This window comes from Hevea brasiliensis, chromosome 15 (assembly GCF_030052815.1).
Source record: "Hevea brasiliensis isolate MT/VB/25A 57/8 chromosome 15, ASM3005281v1, whole genome shotgun sequence".
Lineage (NCBI taxonomy): Eukaryota > Viridiplantae > Streptophyta > Magnoliopsida > Malpighiales > Euphorbiaceae > Hevea > Hevea brasiliensis.
The window spans coordinates 65,971,449-65,989,404 of NC_079507.1; the positions used below are offsets into that span (position 1 = coordinate 65,971,449).

General features: G+C 29.1%; 1 protein-coding gene across 2 annotated transcripts; it reads left to right on the forward strand.

Annotated features, from left to right (window-relative positions):
• The first annotated feature begins 13,742 nt into the window (after positions 1–13,742).
• Positions 13,743–17,637, forward strand: LOC131173935 (NAD(P)H dehydrogenase (quinone) FQR1-like). 2 transcript variants are annotated; one of them, XM_058136757.1, is made up of 4 exons: positions 13,743–13,890; positions 15,736–15,829; positions 16,758–17,020; positions 17,112–17,637. In XM_058136757.1, exons 1-4 carry the CDS (start codon positions 13,868–13,870, stop codon positions 17,341–17,343), a joined length of 612 nt encoding a protein of 203 aa, XP_057992740.1. In that variant the 5' UTR covers positions 13,743–13,867; the 3' UTR covers positions 17,344–17,637. The 2 variants fall into 2 exon arrangements, with proteins under 2 accessions (XP_057992740.1, XP_057992741.1); XM_058136758.1 differs by lacking the exon at positions 13,743–13,890 and adding an exon at positions 16,198–16,666 and having other exon boundaries at positions 15,748–15,829.
• Positions 17,638–17,956: the final 319 nt, after the last annotated feature.

A 17,956-nucleotide genomic window follows, 5' to 3' on the forward strand; every position in this document is an offset into this window, starting at 1 on the left:
TCAGGATGTGCTTAATGAAGATGGATACTCAATATCTCAACATAATCCTAGAAATAACTCAAGAATGAGGGTCTAAGCTCCATCTTACAAATGAGGATAACTCTAGTCACCTCTTTGAATTTATCTCATTACTAACCTTCATGTTTGTAAAATTTGCAAATTTCAAGAAATTTCAGAGGCAAACTTTTGACAGGGAAGTGATTTAGGTTCTTCACCGTAGGCAGGGCAAAAAGCAGAGCATATGGATTTTGAAAAAAGACAATTCTGGATACTGTTCTTCTATGCAATCTCCGTTCTGGATATGGCTTTATTTTATAATCTAACTTTGGGGGATATACTATAACACCCTGAATTTTTAAATAATTATTTTATATATAAATTATAATATTTGAATGTATTAAATTTTATAGTAATTAATTTGAATTTTTTGGGTTTTCAAAATCGAGTTATTTTTTGAGACAATTAATTTTATTGATTTTTAAAAATTTATTTGAAGACTACGTGGTAAGTTTAAAAATATATTTAAACTCTATAAATTTTTTTGAGTTTTTTTGTAATTTTTTTGAAATTTTTGAGTCTCATTTTGGGTTACAAGACAGAGTAAAAATGAAATTTTGAATCTCTTGAATCGAACCAACCGAATCAAACTGGATCGGATCGAACCGATCGAATCGGACTGGTCTTCTTCCTTTTCCTTTCCCTCCCTCCAGCGTATTGCAGCCCCTCACCCTCTCTCTTCTTTTTCTCTCTCTCCTCCCTCCCCCACCGCCGACTAACCACCTCCCTCGCTCCCCCTCGCGCCAGCGCTCCTCTAGCTGGTTTCCCTAGTCGCTGCCTTTCCATCGTCAGGCCAAAAACGCACGAGGAAGTTTCTTTCTCCTCTGCACGATGCTTCAACTTCTCGGCTCAATTTCGACCTATCCGGCCACCAATTGGACCGGGTCCAGTTTCCTTTGTGTCTTACTCTTGCTTTCCATAGACACCTATTTCATCAATTTTCATTTGGTGGTTTGTGCAAATCAAGCTCAAGAAGTTTTGGCCCATTTCAACTTTTAGATCAAAATTCTCCCAAACCGTGAACCCCATGGGGTTTTCGAGACCACCAGCATGCTCCACTTAGCGAGAGCTTCGCAATAACATCAATTTTGAATTTTTTTGACACCAAAAATTCAGTGGGTTCCATGAACTTCATAGTAATTTTTCAGGTCTTTAATGAGTCTGTTTAATTAAATAAAAATTATATTCTAACTCCTGGTGTTGTAGGCTTCGCGTAAGTGTTCTCATTTTGAGAAAATTTGACTAGCGATCGAGGCTGCATTTTTAGGCCGGACAGGTGGGCTGCCAGATCCACTTCAAAAGTGAGTCAATATTATAGTGCTTTCCACCATTTTCAGATGCCCTAGATGCGTTTCAAGTGTCAAAATTGGCATAGGTAAATCCGAACTCCAAATTGCCTTTTTTGCCTAATGCCGGGTTTAGAATAAAAATTCATAAATTATTCATGAGTAGCCAAAAAATTGTTATTCCTTTTGCAATATATTATAGCATTCTTAAGGACTGTGGGGCATGTTTATAGAATTTTTGAAGTTGGTTTAAATGATTTTTGCAAAATGTTAGTTTTAAGCCTTATAGCTGAATTGTGTAGTTACTTGAGAATTGTATGCAGTTTGGCGGGCCTGAGAAGGGGCCGTATGATGTTATTGTGATATGAACCTACGGCCTTTAGATTTAGAAGTGTTGTTTTAGTTGCTTTGCGAGTTAAATATGTCCGAGGTATAGGAGAAATTTACGATTTCGGCTTAAAATAGAATGTCTTTGACTCTTTAAATCCTTCTTTTGAGTTAATACTGATAAAATTCATGCATATAATTATTTAGGTAATCAGAGTCAACCTTCCTCCTTCGCCTAGCTGCCATAGTGATTTCTGGTTGATATGTGAGTATATATTAATTTTATTTATAATTTCAATATTATTATATATTCAAGGCATACCCATGCATTCACTTATAAATATATGCATATAGTTAATTACTAGGCACGCCTTGTATTGCATATTTATTTGATGAAATTATTGTGGATATCGCCTTAGGGTAATTTGAAGTTTTGTGCATGTCGGCATGCTTGTGGTGTGATTATGGATATGGGTAGGACGGGTAATAGTGGCTGGAGCTTGACTCGCTAGGACCCGATCCTTATATATGGATAAGTCGAGGTGAGTATGGCTTTGAGTTAATCTCGCTCACCCCGCATTTGAATTATTACGAGAAAGTCTGGCTCGAGTTGATCTCGCTGGCAGGTGTTGAAATTAAGAGAGCTGAATAGGGGATCAACTCTCATATATATATGCATTGATGTGATACACGAATGTGTGAGTACTCCAAATTATCTTTTGTGCGAAATATTGTTTGAATTGTTTAGAAACATGTGTGTATCTCGTATTTCATACATAGGAATGTATTAGGCTTAGATAGTTATAGAAATTGTATTTAAAATCAATATCTTACTCTATGAGTCGAATGCTCACCCTTTTTAACTATTTTTCCTCAGGTGACAGGTGGACATTTTGAAAATAACCTGCTTTCTTTCTCGCAAGCTTACCAATAGCAGCTTATTTGTATTTAATTTTTCTTGCTTCATCTTATAGAACTCTGTATGTACTAGTAGTATATTAATCTTATATGGGATTGCAATAACTTAATCTTTTGGGTGTTGTAAACTTGTTATGTGGATGTGCTTGTATGCATGAGATGAGTTTTTCTTTGGATGAGGGAGCCAAGCTTCTATTTGATTATCCATCTGCTTTGAGGATTGTGAGGGTGAGCTGAGCTCCTAGATTTTGATATTTTGTGTTTACTGGTCAAGTGAGCTAATACTTCTCCTTGGATAGTCCAATTTATGGCTGGACTTTATCCATTTATTTTCTTGAAATTGAACTATATTTATAGGCTTTGTGATTAGTCTAGGAATAGTTAAACTTACTACAGTTTCAGAGCCTTATTGGACCCAAGTCCTAGTGTCGATCCGACCTGAATTGAGTCATGACACATACCATTTTCCAAAGATGGTCTGTCTTGTTAATTAGAGAAATGGCCTTTTCTTTCATAAATTTTGCTGTGTTGTTTCTTTTTGTTTTCAAAGAAACTTGCAATAACAAAATTACATGTTGCATTTACAAGTAGATTTACTTGGCTATGGTTCGATACTTACATTGGCGCCCTATCTCGACAATATTGTCCCAAGCATCATCATCAGAATAGTGATTTGATGCATTAATTAGCTGATAATTCTTTATGAAAGTAACGCTCAATGCTAATTTCATGGACTTATAAAACATTATCAGATGGATAATAAAGATGGATAGTGCCATAGCTTGAAAGACATTGTAACACCCCTGTATGCATAGTCCTATACATTCTCATTCTGACCAGTATGTCCGTCCGGACATTAGGATGTCTAGAATTATGTCTGTACCACCTAGAAAAGCACGGAATAAAAATTAATAGTAATTATCTAAAAGTAAAATATAAATAAGAAAAACAAAGCCTAAAAGGTTAAATGAGCCAAGGCCACAACGATGGGTAGCAGACTAAAGTAATCGTGAGGTCAGTCAAAATCCTAATTTATGAGACATTATGACACTACAGGCCTAGGGATAATTGCAAAGTTAGAGAAAATGAGAGAATCATAGAAAAGAATTGAGAATAAGGTCAAATAATTAAATCAAGGTTCATGAAGCAATTTAGTGCTATTGGTAAAATGGATCAGACCAGCAAGGGGCAAATTGGTCAATTCACCCTTAAAGGTAACTTATGGCCTAAATGTCCACTAAAATGTAGAAAATTAAATTTATGAAAATTAGATTTAAAGTGAAGAAGTTATTGAAAGAAAAGAAAAGAAAATGAAAAAATTCAAAAGAAAAGTATTATGACATAATAGGTGACATAAGCATGACACAATAATTATAATTATTAATTATTGAAATTGTGGATAAATACACTCAAATTAAAAGTCAAATAAACAAATTAAAAAGAAAAAAAATTTACTTCTTCTTCTCTTCTTCCTTTTGTCGTGGCTTCCCTATCTCTCCTTTCTCATTTAGTTCCTCCATTAAAGCTTCATTTAAGCTTTCAAAACCCTAAAATTAGCCATAATTGCCCTAACTCTCTTAAGTAAACCTTGTTTTTGAACCTTGGTAAAACTATTGACAACAAAAAGAAGAGGAAAGAAAGGAGATTAGAGGAGGAAATTCAACAAAAAAATGTTAGTGACAAATCTTTCAATTTTCTATATATATTCATGTTTAGGTAATTGAATTAAGTTAGAAATTATTGTAAATGAAACAAAAATGATGTGTTAGGGAATCCTATGAAATTCGACAGCCATGTGGACATGAGGGTAATGTTGTGTTTTAATGCAATTAACCTTATACACAAGTTCAATTAAGTAAGTGAAAATGATTGGTGTACTTTAATTTCATAAATTGAATCACTTGATGTTATTTCTGATTTTAATAATGTTATTTCTGATTTTCTTTTTTTGAAATTTGGGACTATGGTATGTAAATTGAATCAAATGCAATGATGATAAGGCTTATTGAAATGTGTTGACTTGTGTTGAATTGAGTATTATTTGGAGTTGGGTTGGTGAAAAATCTATTGAAAGTGATTTCTTTTTAGGTTTTGAAGAACTATTTTCTTAAAATACAGCCGGCACTCTGCCGAAATTTTTACAAAAATTGCGAAGATTTTATATAAATCAATAATTTAATTTTGATATAAATTCCAATTAAAGGATTTTTAATAATTAAGAAATATGACCCACCATTTTAAATTGAAAGGAAAAGTGTTTAAAATCCCTTGCAGTATGTTTAATGAGTTATCGGTAGGCGAAATACAGTAATTTATTAGATATACTACGGGATCATGTTATACCTTATGGAGGAATAAGGTGTGATAGACATAGTCAAATGGCTCGGTCAAAGAGTCAATCAGCTCAGTTAAATAGCCAATTTGTCAGATGATTCAATTGATTGATTAGATGCTCGACTTAGAAATAATACTACTCATATAGCTTGAATTGATAGGATAACTTGAATTAATTGTTTGGATAAAGGTCCTGCACCTAATTTGAGATATCCTGTTGAGAATCAAGGGATTGCATAATTGAGTGACATTGAGTATCTGGCACCGCAACAGAAGTTCAATAGTTACTCACAATGACTACTAGCGCAACCTATATATCAAATCAATGCTAAACCTCAGGTACACTTTTTTTTTTACTATTGAAATTGTCTATACTCACTCTCAAAACACATATTGCCAACTTGAGTGTCGGCGTGATTGTCCAAGGGCTACTAGCCTGACTCTTCTTTTGGGTAAACATTACATGCGGTCACTCAATCTTATGAGTATTTCATAAATGTCATTAAACTTTAATTTCTTTCATAAAATTCACTGAATTTCAATTTGATTTTATAAAAGTTAGTGTAACTAAAAATTGAAAGTTTCAGTTAACTTTGACTCAACTATTTTCTGAGATAAAATTATTTTATTTTATTAGTTTCTTTAAAAAAAAAATAAGATGCATAAAATGCATCCAGCTATCCCCCGCCATCAAATTTCTATTGTTTTCCTATTTCTTCTCCACTAATAGTCACTAGTTAGGTAATTTTATTTATAAAATAGTTGACAAGTCAGTAAGTTAATCTAAAAACTTTTAATTTTTTGTTATAATAACATTTATGAAATTAAATTGAAAATCAATAAGTTTTATAAAAAAAATTAAAATTTAATAATTTTTATAAAAATACTCATAAAATTGATTGATTACATAAAATAATTACCCCTCTTCTCTTTGTAGGCTTACATTACACACGGATTGATAAGAAGCTCATGGCAGCATCAGATAGCTACCTGGATTGTACCCATCTACACGGCCGCCTCAAAGGATGTGTAAGCGTGATGATTTAGAAGCATCAGCTTGATATATATATAATCTATCTACATGGAAAATTCTTTACTAGAAAAACCCATAAAATAGTTTTGATGGGTAGTTCTCGAGACCTTAAAAAATGCAGTCATTTGGAGAAACTAGCTGACGTGACTTCCTCAACTTGAGGAAGCATGCCAAAGAACGTTGTGGAAGACGTTTTTCATGATATGATCATCCACTTCCATCCAAGAATTTTTCATTAATCAATTCAATGTATATTAATGTCCATCATTTCAGATGGGGATTGGGGACACTAACAAATCCAAAGAGAAAGAAAAGATAAGTCTATTTTCTTGAAATTTCAGTACCAATCTGCTATCGCATGTGTCATTTGTAAATTAACAGAGTGTTTTGACCAGCAGGAGCTTGTTTAAGCATGATGTTTTAGGAGCATCAGCCTGATGTTGCGAGCCTACTTGTGTTTAAAAATTTGGGTTTGAAAATTGAAAATAAATTGCTGGAGGCCAGGCACTGAGAGATTTTTCCTTGGTATGCTACGTGTAGACACAGCAACTATTTTGACTAGCTAAAGCTTATAATATGATATAAGCATGAGATATCAAAAGCATCAGCTTGATGTAGCTCGGATTCTTTAATATGGTTGGTTCATAGATAGTTCTATCCATAACAACCATTAATATCGAATATTTCAATATGCTCACATCTAGTGTGGATAAATAATTGATATCGATCTAAGCTGATTTGCACCTTTCAGCCTTAACATTTCTCAAGTATAACAATTTATCAGACTTTTCAAAGTTTTCTACGTCTTTCTTATATTCATATTCTTGTTGAATGGCTCCAATTAACTTTCTCTTTCATAAATTTTCACCATTATTTTATACTCATCTTAACTATTTCTTTTTTTATACATTATTGGTTTCAACTAAAACTCAAATACGAGAGTTCATAAGTTTAGAGACGACTCCAATATCATCGAATTAAATTCATTATTCATAAAAAAAATTTTAAAGAGATTTGTCAAAATTTAAATTAATTTCACTCTATAACGCAAGTACTTAATTGCTGAGGTAATGAACAATAACGAATGCATTCTATTCATCTTATTTCATGATGAACCAAACTAAATTATTAGTCAAAATTCTCTTACAAAGCCAAATCACAAGATTTTTTTTTTTAATTTATTTTCTAGCTTAGACTATGAAAAATGAGTAATGTGTATTTGATTGAACAAAAAAGTTAATTAATTTAATATGCGAAAATTAATGCATATTATCAACTAATTACAATTAAAAATAAATCCATAAGGGAATGTATTATTTCCATACAAGACTAGCTTAATTTACCTATTGATGTATGCGTTTGTTTAATATTTGCCTTAAAAGGTATAGAAAAGCAGAAGAACAGTAAAATATGAAACGTTTTGAAAAAGAAAATAAGATTGAACATTATGAGAGTGGCAGAGTAGTATAGGATCCGTGAAGCAAAAGCTAATTTAGCAATTTGCCATTGTCAAGGATGTACACTACACATGGGGGCCTCTTGAAAGGGATCGTGTAGTCATGAAGCAAAGATTCATTATAGTAACATGAGGTTTCTGATTGTCCAAGGAAAAACCCATCAATTCCCATCCTTTTTTTTTTTTTTTTTAACTTGCATTGCAAAAAAGTTGCTACTTGTTTTCTGTGACTTAAGAGGCCCAAGAAAATCATGCAAATCTCTAGTACAGCTATTATTATTTGTGCTAGTTTTTAGAAATTTTAGAGCCAACCCAACCCACCAAGTTATCAATCTAATGGTCAAATAAATTAATTATAATATGATTATTTATAAAATGAAAAGAATCTTATTACTTGTCAATTGGATAAACCAATAGGATTAGCGTTAGGTAAGGTATCACCAATTGACTTACCACCACGTCAAGTTTTGTTAATTAGAGATCGATTAAAAGTGATTATGGATGAAGATTAATTATGACATTGGACCATGCAATCCATCGGATGTATGTGTGTTATCAACAAGGAATGATAAGGAGTTGATTTTTTTGACCGAGTTTGCAGCCCCAAATAATTCTAATTTGCTGCATAGAACGCGTCAAAAAGGCAACAACTGCTGGGTTTGTTTGCAAAGGTGATGCATGTGCTGCCAATTTTGCGTTATGCCCACTCTTAGAAGTGCATATTTGGAGTGGCTCACAATAATTTAACCAAATATAAAATTGAAATGTAAATTTTTAACAAGAGAAAGTATAAAAATATATCATCTTATTTGGATTTTTTTAATAATTAAAATCTAATGATTTAATTTATTTTTCTTATAATTAGGTAAAATATGTTTAATTAGCTTAATAATGTTTAAATATATATATATATATATATATATATATATATATATATATATATATATATATATATATTTTATAAGCTAATGTTTAGAAATATTGACATGACACTTATTTGACGTTGCCTAAAATAATGTAATGTCGGCATCTATGGATAGCATTAGGCCAATTGAACATATTTTTACTAAGGAACATTACTATATAAATAGTATTTATTTATTAAAAAAATTATATTATAATACTCAAATTATATGATATATTTTTATATTTTTTCTTTTAATATTTATAGGAGGTATTCAAATTGAAACCATCTTTTTTATTCGTTGATGTGATTATCAGGTTAAATAAGACTGGATTACGTTTTATATTCTATAAATTTCTTTTAAAAAAAAAAAAAGTGACAGTGTCATAAAAAAAAATTTATATCACTTGACAATTTAATTTCTAAGCGAGAAATTAGGTGATAGATCAATATTGAAATTGTTTTTAAAATTATAATACAATTGAATCTATTTATTAAAAAAATTAATTATATATAAAAGAAACAATTTAAATTTATAATTTTACTTAAATTAGGAGTATCTAAGTATAATAATTTAATGGTAAATGCCAATTGTAATATGTTAACAATTTTTTTTTTGGAAAAAATATTTTTTTAAATATTTTTATTATATAAAAAAATTTTAAAAATTGCGATTAGAAAAACTGATAATTTGTCTTGGCTCCGTTTTTGGTTTAGTCAGCATCCAATATGCGATACGTTCCCGTCCCAACCTTGTCACCGCCCAAAAGTTTTTGTGCGATTTCTGCTAATGTCAAAATCGCACCCGCCAATCAATGCTTCCATTTTTATTAAAAAAAACAAAATAAATACTCTAATTTTTTTATAATAAAAAAAAAATCAATGCTCCTATTTCTCACAACCAATCCAGTTCCTTCCTTCGGAAAAAAGGAAAAAAGAATTTCTTCCATCTTCATCCTTTCCTATTATCTATCAATCTATCTACGGCTCGCGTGTCCTAACATCTTTGGAGGTTGTGGGTTAGTACTTTATTTCCTAAAGCTGAATTTCACCGAAGAAGTTTAATTTATTTTATTTTTAATTTTTTATCTAAATTAAATTAAAAGTTTTGATTTATTCTTAATTTAATTTAATAAAAAAAATTAAAAAATTTAACTTCTTATTTTTTAAACTTAAATTATGAAATTTAATTCAAAAATTGAATGATTAAACTTTTTATTTTTTATTTAAATAAAAAAATTTAATGTATAAACCTTAATTTGTTAATTAAATTAAGTTTAAATGGAAGTTTTACAAAAAAAGTACAAGCTGAAACTAAACATTTTAACTATTTCATTTCATAAAAAATATGCAATCACTTAGAATTAAATAATACAGTTATTGTTATAGAAAATTTTAAATTAATAATATTAAAATTATTTTTAAAATTATAAAATTTTTAATATAAAATTCAATTAATATTTAATAAAAAAAAAATAATACAATTGTAGTTATGGTATTTGATTAATATCATACAAAATCTAGAAAAAAAAAAGTTATAATTTTTTTAAGAACAAAAGGTTAAATTTAGGTTAAATAATCTAATAGGTTCTTAGCGTATTTTTTGTAGTCTCTCAATTAAAATCAATTAGGTTTTTTACATTTTAATATTAATTTCATTCAATTAAATTTCACTAATTTTAATTACAAAAAATTCAAATTGCCATTTTAATATTAATCTAATGGCCAGTATTTCCTTCTCTGTAAAATCCAAGTCACTATTTAAAATGGAATTAACAGTTTTTCTTTGATCATTCGGCTCAAAATTTAAAGAAATTTTTTTTAAAAAAATCTAATAATAAAGTATTTATATCGATTAACATTGTGCTTCACTCTATCATCAAAGTAGTGTTTATTGACGAATTATTTTTCTTTTAAAATAAATTAGAAATAACAAAATTAATTATCTATTTCAAATGTATATATTCATCGAAAGTAAAGTTTATAGAGTCTAATTAACTTCAATTAAAATTTAAAAGATTTAATTAGCTACAATTAAAAATTAATGACCTTATCAATAATTAATATCATTAATTTTAAACATTTTTAATCAAAATTAAATTAAAAACAACATAATTAATTGTAAAAAAATATTAAGAGCATATTTATCTATTGAATATAATAAGCGGCTAATGTGGCCCTGCGGCCTTTTTTAGAGCGTACTTTTGTGTTCTGCAATGTTTGATACGTTGAACTAATAATATATATATAAAGCAGAGGAGTTTATCATTGATGTTATCATATAACATTTTAAGAACAAAGTTTGTCATGTAGATATATATTTTTTAAAATTTTATGACGTGATACTTATTATATATAAATTATTATATTTTATAAGTGTAGTAATTATTATTTTTTTATGTTAAGTATTTAATTTTATTTTTTATTTAAATTTTTGAATTTCTTTATATATATATATATATATATATATATATATATATATATATATATATATGAATTATAAAAAAGAAAATAAAATTTTATTTTCATAGTTATGATAATAAGAGTTTACATTAATATTTAATTTTTATTATTTTTTTATATTTTTATAGTATAATTAATAAATAATCAATAGTATTACTTTAGCCAATATTAATCATGTTATATTGTTTTATTATTATTTAGAAAATTTTTAAATTTTATATGCATATATACATATACCAAGAATTTCATTAATTTTTTTATTTTTTATTAATTAATTATATAATTCTTTAAATTATGATTAAGTTATTAATTTTCTAATTATATATATATATAGATTATAAATTATTTAATTATTACACTTTAATACTATAGTAAGTAGCCATAATAAATTATTATTATTATTATTATTATTATTATCCAAAAAGTTTAATTTAATTAGAAATAGAAAAAATTAAGAAGGTTATTTAAATTTTTGTAAAATAAATTCAAAAGGTGATAAGATTTTGAATTTATCACATTTATGCTAAGTGATAATTTTTAATTAAATTTATTGATGACAATTTTTATGTATTTTCTAAATAGTTATAACATATAATTATTATATAATTTAATTTTCTAAATATAATCCTTAATTAATTTGATCTTTCAAATTTTAATAATAAAAAAGTATTAATTAATAAATATAATGATTAATGAGATTTCTTAATTTTTAATTTGAAAATGGTAAAATTAAGACTCACATTTTCTAATTTAATTTTCTTAATTTTTAAAAGAAAATTAAAATCATCTTGTTAAATATTTTTAAATACATTTACTGTTGTGAAATATTTTTAAATATATTGTAATTAAATTTAATATTTAATTATTGATGATTTGCTAATCTAAAACTTTTAATTTTAAAATTCAATGAATATTACTATGAATTTTTAATTATTTTCATAATTAAAAATTTAATTTTCTTTAAAATATTTACTTCAAATTAAAATTGAGTATCAAGAATATTTAAATTTACATAAAAAATTAATAATTAATTTTTTTTAAATATATCTAATTGTTAAAGGTAATATCTATCCATTAATTTTTAATTTTTTTTAAAAAAAAAAGAAAATGTCAACATTATTTTTTTTGTATTTTTTAAATAAATATAATATATAATTAGTAAAAATAATTATTATCAAACCCAAAGAAAAATAATACTTAAAAGTTTTTCTGTCTTCCTTTTATATATTTAATAAATTTTAATTTACTTTAATTTTATTTTATTTTTATTATTTCAAAATGATTTTATTAGTATTATTATTATTATAAGCAAAGAATAACTTATAGCTATTAAAAAAAACTTATAACCGTTAAGGTCATTAATTTGAGAGTATTTGTCAATTTATTTAATTAAAATTTATTATTAATATTTTAAATTATAAAATTATATATATATAATATGAGTATTCCGCTAATTTACTTTAAAAATAAGAATATATACACATTTCTATTATTGATCCATCTAATAGGGAAATTGAAAATTGTTTAAGGGATCAAATATAATTTATTTTTAAAATTTTAAAATAATCAACGTATGGTACACAAGAATTTAAAATTCATATACTAATAGTAATAAATCAATATATAAATCATTTATTTATGTACTTCGGTGTAAGTTGATATTTAAAAAAAAATTACAAAATATATGTATAACAGCTTCAATATTTTCTTGCATCCAATAATAATAATTTGTTTAGTACTAATGAGAAAGACAATCGAGAGGGTTGGCCATCCAACAAAATTAGCATTCGGCGGATATGTTTATTTTTTGCCTCCATGTAGAAATTCTAGAGCCAGTAGGCCCACCCTCCTAACTGCCGGCCACTGCCAGCCAGCCAGCCAGCGACAGCCTATTGGCACTCAGGCCAATCCACCTTGCTTATTGCTGACAACCAATATAATTTACTTTTTTCTAAAAATATATATAATTTTATCTATCACTATATTTTAATTTAAAAAAAAATAATTACAATTTAATTTTTACAAATAAAATGAAGATTTGCTTTTTATCATAATATTTTTAACATGAAATCATATTTTGGAATTAATATTTAATTTTTTTTTATCTCTATTTTAGAGTAGAAGATAAGAAAAGGAATTATAATAATTAGGTTATATCATAATGACATAGTTTTCTTATTTTTTTTTTTAAATTTTATTGTGGGCAGGCAAGGCTATTAACTTTTAATTGAATTAAGATGTAGAATCAATGCACCTTATGTCAGAGAAAAATAAAATCTTGACACTGCTAATATAAAGCAAAGAGATGTATTGAATTATAATAGATATAAATAGTATGAAAATTCTTACTACATTGCTAAATGAGAATACTTAAAATTTACAACTAATTAAAATAGTTATAATTAATTTAAATATATTTTACTAATTTTGTAAAAATTATCCTTACATGGAATTCAATTAGACTAATATGTTATATATGAATATATAAGGTAATTATATGGATTAGAATATCCATAATCCACCTCAAAATAGAAATATCAATATCCTTTAAAAAAAAAACATTAATATGTTACCACCTAAGTAATAATATAATTTATAACCATTGTATTAAAATTCCAATTATTATATACTATTGAAACTATTACCAAATGCAACCAAAATCTCAAATTTTTTGATCTACTAAAACGACAACGGACTATCTCAACGAATCAGAACATAATATTAGTCTGAAACGTCCAATGAGGATGACGATGAACGTGACAACAGCCTATCATCATCATTATCATCCTCCTTAATCGTTTCATTTCCCGTGTAATCTAGTCTCCGAAGGGAAATTGGCTTTCCCTTCAAGAAACGACGTCGTTACCTGCCCTGCTCCAACTTCTTCAATTTTTAATTTTTTTCCCCTAAATTCGTGGGCCTTTCAGAATCTAAAATTAATAAATAATAATAAGAATAATCCTGTCTGCCTCTATAAATACGGGCTTTTGGCTTTCCATTTTCCTTCATCGCCAACGCTCCTTCGCTTACAAATTGAAAAAAAAATAACACACGTTCAGAAAGAGAACTGCTAGATTTTGCATGCTTTAATGGCTACCAAAGTCTATATTGTGTATGTCTCTCTTTTTCTATCCCTCTATACTTGTCAATACGTATATACATGTAATTCTCATTTGTGATCTTTCATTTTTTTTTAATGGTTATGTTTTGATTACTGCGGATTTTTCTTTTCGATCTCCTAAAACGGTGATCTTTTCTACTGATTCTGTGAACTATTTCTTTTATCAGCTGAGTTGTTTTCTTGTTTTTAATGTTCAATACGTGTGTAGATTTGTTCTTTTTTTTTTTAATACAAACTGTTTGATCACTATTTGTTGTTATGCCTGGAAAATGTAGAGTGTTATGGAGCTAAAAAATGAATTCTGGTCGTATTTTCTGGTAATTACTGTAATTGAAGCATCTAGGAGCTTTTTTTCCCCCCCGTTGAGTTTGTTGGGGGGGAAGGTAAGGAAGAGCTGAAGAGAGGAAAGGAAGTGCATCCAGCTCATAGTAGATGCCACCTCATGTATTTACCCCTTATTGTGGACTCTATACATTTTCCTTTAAATCCTTTTCTCCTCTCTACGAAACTTATTTTCTAGGTTTGATCTTAAATTTTTATTTTGAGGCAGAATTTTATGGATCACTGTATTGTGAGCAATGTTAAGGTCTGAGACTTTTATGTATAATTAGATAGATCTCTAAAAAAGCAGAACCCAGCCACAACCACACCTTTGATATTATTCTTTTTAGAAGGCTGGAAATTGGAATGTTTTTATAAATTAAGTTCTTATTGAATTATAATGTTAATAATGCATAGATAATCACGCTTTTGGAAAAGTAAGACCACAAGCATTTGGTCATCGCTCAAAGTGGATATGCTCAGCTTCACTTCATTCTTTTGTTTTGTTAGCATTTCAAGCTTTGTAAATCTATCTCTGGCAAACATGAGACTTTGCTTATAGCATAGGTGGAAATTTTGTTCTAGACACCTACATATGCAAGGAAAATATAATTAGTTTTTTTAGCATATCAGTGGTCACCCTTATGGTGGCTTCCTTGTTGACTTTATCTGGCAAATGGATGCATGATTTTTTGAGTACCAGTGTGGCAACATCTGTTGACACACATTATTGAGGAGGTTTATTAATTATGATTTGCAGTAGCATTATAAAGGCTTAGTTCAGAGCAGAGAGGCTCTGACCTAAAAATTTGCTACATTGACAGTCCAGTTGTCAATTTAAACTGGTCTCAATGTTGTGTGGCTGCCTTCATTTCACATTCATGGTCATATTGAAACATGATCTTTTAAACGACTAATTTGCCTCTGTTATAGTCTAGTGTATCATGCATCCCACTATTTATTGAGCTGGTGTGGACCAGTGTGACCACAATCATTGTGCATTTGTTGTTGGTGTACTGGTCTGGTGATCCATCCCAGATTGTTTCTTCCATGATATTGTTGGCAGTATGTCCACCACAGCTATACCAGAGATTTTTTTTTTCCTAGTTTCTACAGGTTCTCATGTTCATGATTAAATATCCTTATTGCATCCATTATGAGGACAATGATTGGTGAGCTTTGGGGCAGTGGGTTTTATTGCTGATAGAATAACTAATGGAGAAAATTTTTGCATTGTGCATATCTTTTATTAAGCCAGGTTAGACAGCTAGGAAGCAGAGGAATGGATATAAGATGCAACAGATAATGATACTATGCAATTCCTTCAAAAATTAGGATAAATGTGGTGTTGTTATGTCAATGAGATTATAAAAAAAAAAAAAAAAAAAAAAAATTAGAAAGAAAAATTGAACAAAGATGAGTGTATGGAATAGTACCTCATCTATTTGTTTTTGTCTAATGCTCTTTGGCTTACATTATATGTTTCTTTTTCAAAATTTTATATTGCTCTTTCAGGTACTATTCCATGTATGGACATGTAGAGAAACTGGCAGAAGAGATCAAGAAGGGGGCAGCATCTGTTGAAGGTGTCGAAGCCAAATTATGGCAGGTTAGAAAGTGCATCCAACATCACCTTATACACTTCAGATTGTTGTAATGTTGAATTGTTAAGTTTACCTTCATGTTGTGGCTTTCCCAGCATACAATTATGCAATGTAATCACAAGCAGTAAAAATTTTTAAGGTAAAAGAGAAGAAAATATTCCCAGAGAAGGGTTCATCAACCTAAAATTGTTTGACTTAGTAAAATAAGTAGGTTGTTTCAATGGTCTGTCAGACTCCATCTCAAAGTCCATTCCTTGTCCGGACTAACTTGGGAATAATTGCAAAGTTTCTCTTCTGTCAAGTTAGCTTTTTTGGACTCTTGTTTCCATCAGCTTGTTAACTTCAATTCTTTCTTACTTTTATCCTGATGCAGGATTCTCTACCAGGGATTTTAGATCTACTTATTTTAGGAAGAAATTTTGGAAGTGGTATTTTAGTTTATTTAGTATTTCTAATTAGTGTTTGTTTAATATTTTCTTCTTGTTTTGGGATTCCTAATCCTAGTACTAGTATGACTAATTATAATAATATACATATTTGTCGTCTAGGTATTTTGGTAGCTATTATTATGATTATTATTGATGATTGACAATTTAATAAGAGCGAGAATTTTGTTCCTTGTGTCTTTGAGTGCTCTTGGGATTGCAATATATGTTTATGCAAGTTTCTTGACTAGCTAACTTGCTGCAGCACAATCATGCTGTTCAATCTTCTTTGGAATTTCATGTCTAATTGTCTGAGTAATGCTAATGACCACAGTTTTCTGTGCTCATTTGCTTTGAGCACTTCTGGTAGCCATGTCTCTATATGTTGATAAGCAGCCATGGATGTCAGAAAAGCCTGTAATATTTTGGTTCATTTTAAAACAGAAGTTTTTGACTTACCAAAGTTGCATACTTATCATTAAACTGATCTCGTTGGTATGTGCTGCAGGTTCCGGAGACCCTGCCAGAGGAGGTGCTTGGAAAGATGAGTGCACCCCCAAAGAGTGACGTGCCAGTCCTTTCTCCCAATGAACTTGCTGAGGCTGATGGGTTTGTTTTTGGCTTCCCAACAAGATTTGGAATGATGGCTGCCCAATTTAAAGCATTTTTGGATGCAACTGGTGGCTTATGGAGAACACAGCAACTAGCAAGCAAACCTGCTGGAATCTTCTATAGCACTGGTTCTCAAGGTGGTGGACAAGAGACTACAGCGTAAGCCCCTAGGCCACTGTTAGCCAACCAAGTTAAATATGATGAACAGAAAGTAACAATTTTTCTCATTAAGAATTTTAAATTGATACAGGTTGACTGCAATCACTCAGCTTGTTCACCATGGAATGATATTTGTTCCCATTGGTTATACATTCGGTGCTGGCATGTCTGAAATGGAGAAAGTGAAAGGCGGAAGTCCTTATGGTGCTGGAACTTATGCTGGGGATGGTTCAAGACAGCCCTCTGACCTGGAGTTGGAGCAGGCTTTTCACCAGGGCAAGTACATTGCTACCATCACAAAGAAGCTTAAGGGATCTGCTTAATTTCATTTCATACAGAAGTACAGTTCAGTCTATATTTTTCTACCCTATAGATTTTGTGTTTGTGAAGAATAATTATTGCTTTCCTGGTTATATGTTTTTTATGTGTGTTACATAATAATGGTTTCTCTCAAATGATAAAAGGCTGTTTACTTCTTCTGTACCATCTTCTCCACTTTGATGGATCATAAGATACTGCTCTTCATTTTCACTATTTGTGGGTCTGTACCAATTTAACTTCAGCAATGAACAAGAATTATATGAAATATGATTGAATGAAATGAGTATTCATGGGCACATCGTAAAATTAATGTCGATCTGAACCATATTATTTGCACTAATTATTGAAAATGTGAAAAATACGTTTAAATACCCAATTCTATGAAGAAATTCATTTCTTTTTTTTTAATTGGTCTCTGGTTAGAGCCTCGCAATCTTGGAGTTAACACATGTACCATTAAGCCCAAGTTTATCAGTCATATACTATGTCAGTGCTAAAAGAAGCCATGTCTAGTTGCTTGCATGTTTTGTATATCCAAAGTTCCAAACCCTCGTTTGTGGATGAAGATGAAATTTCTGAAACTAAGTCATGCATTTAAGTTTTACATCCATAGAC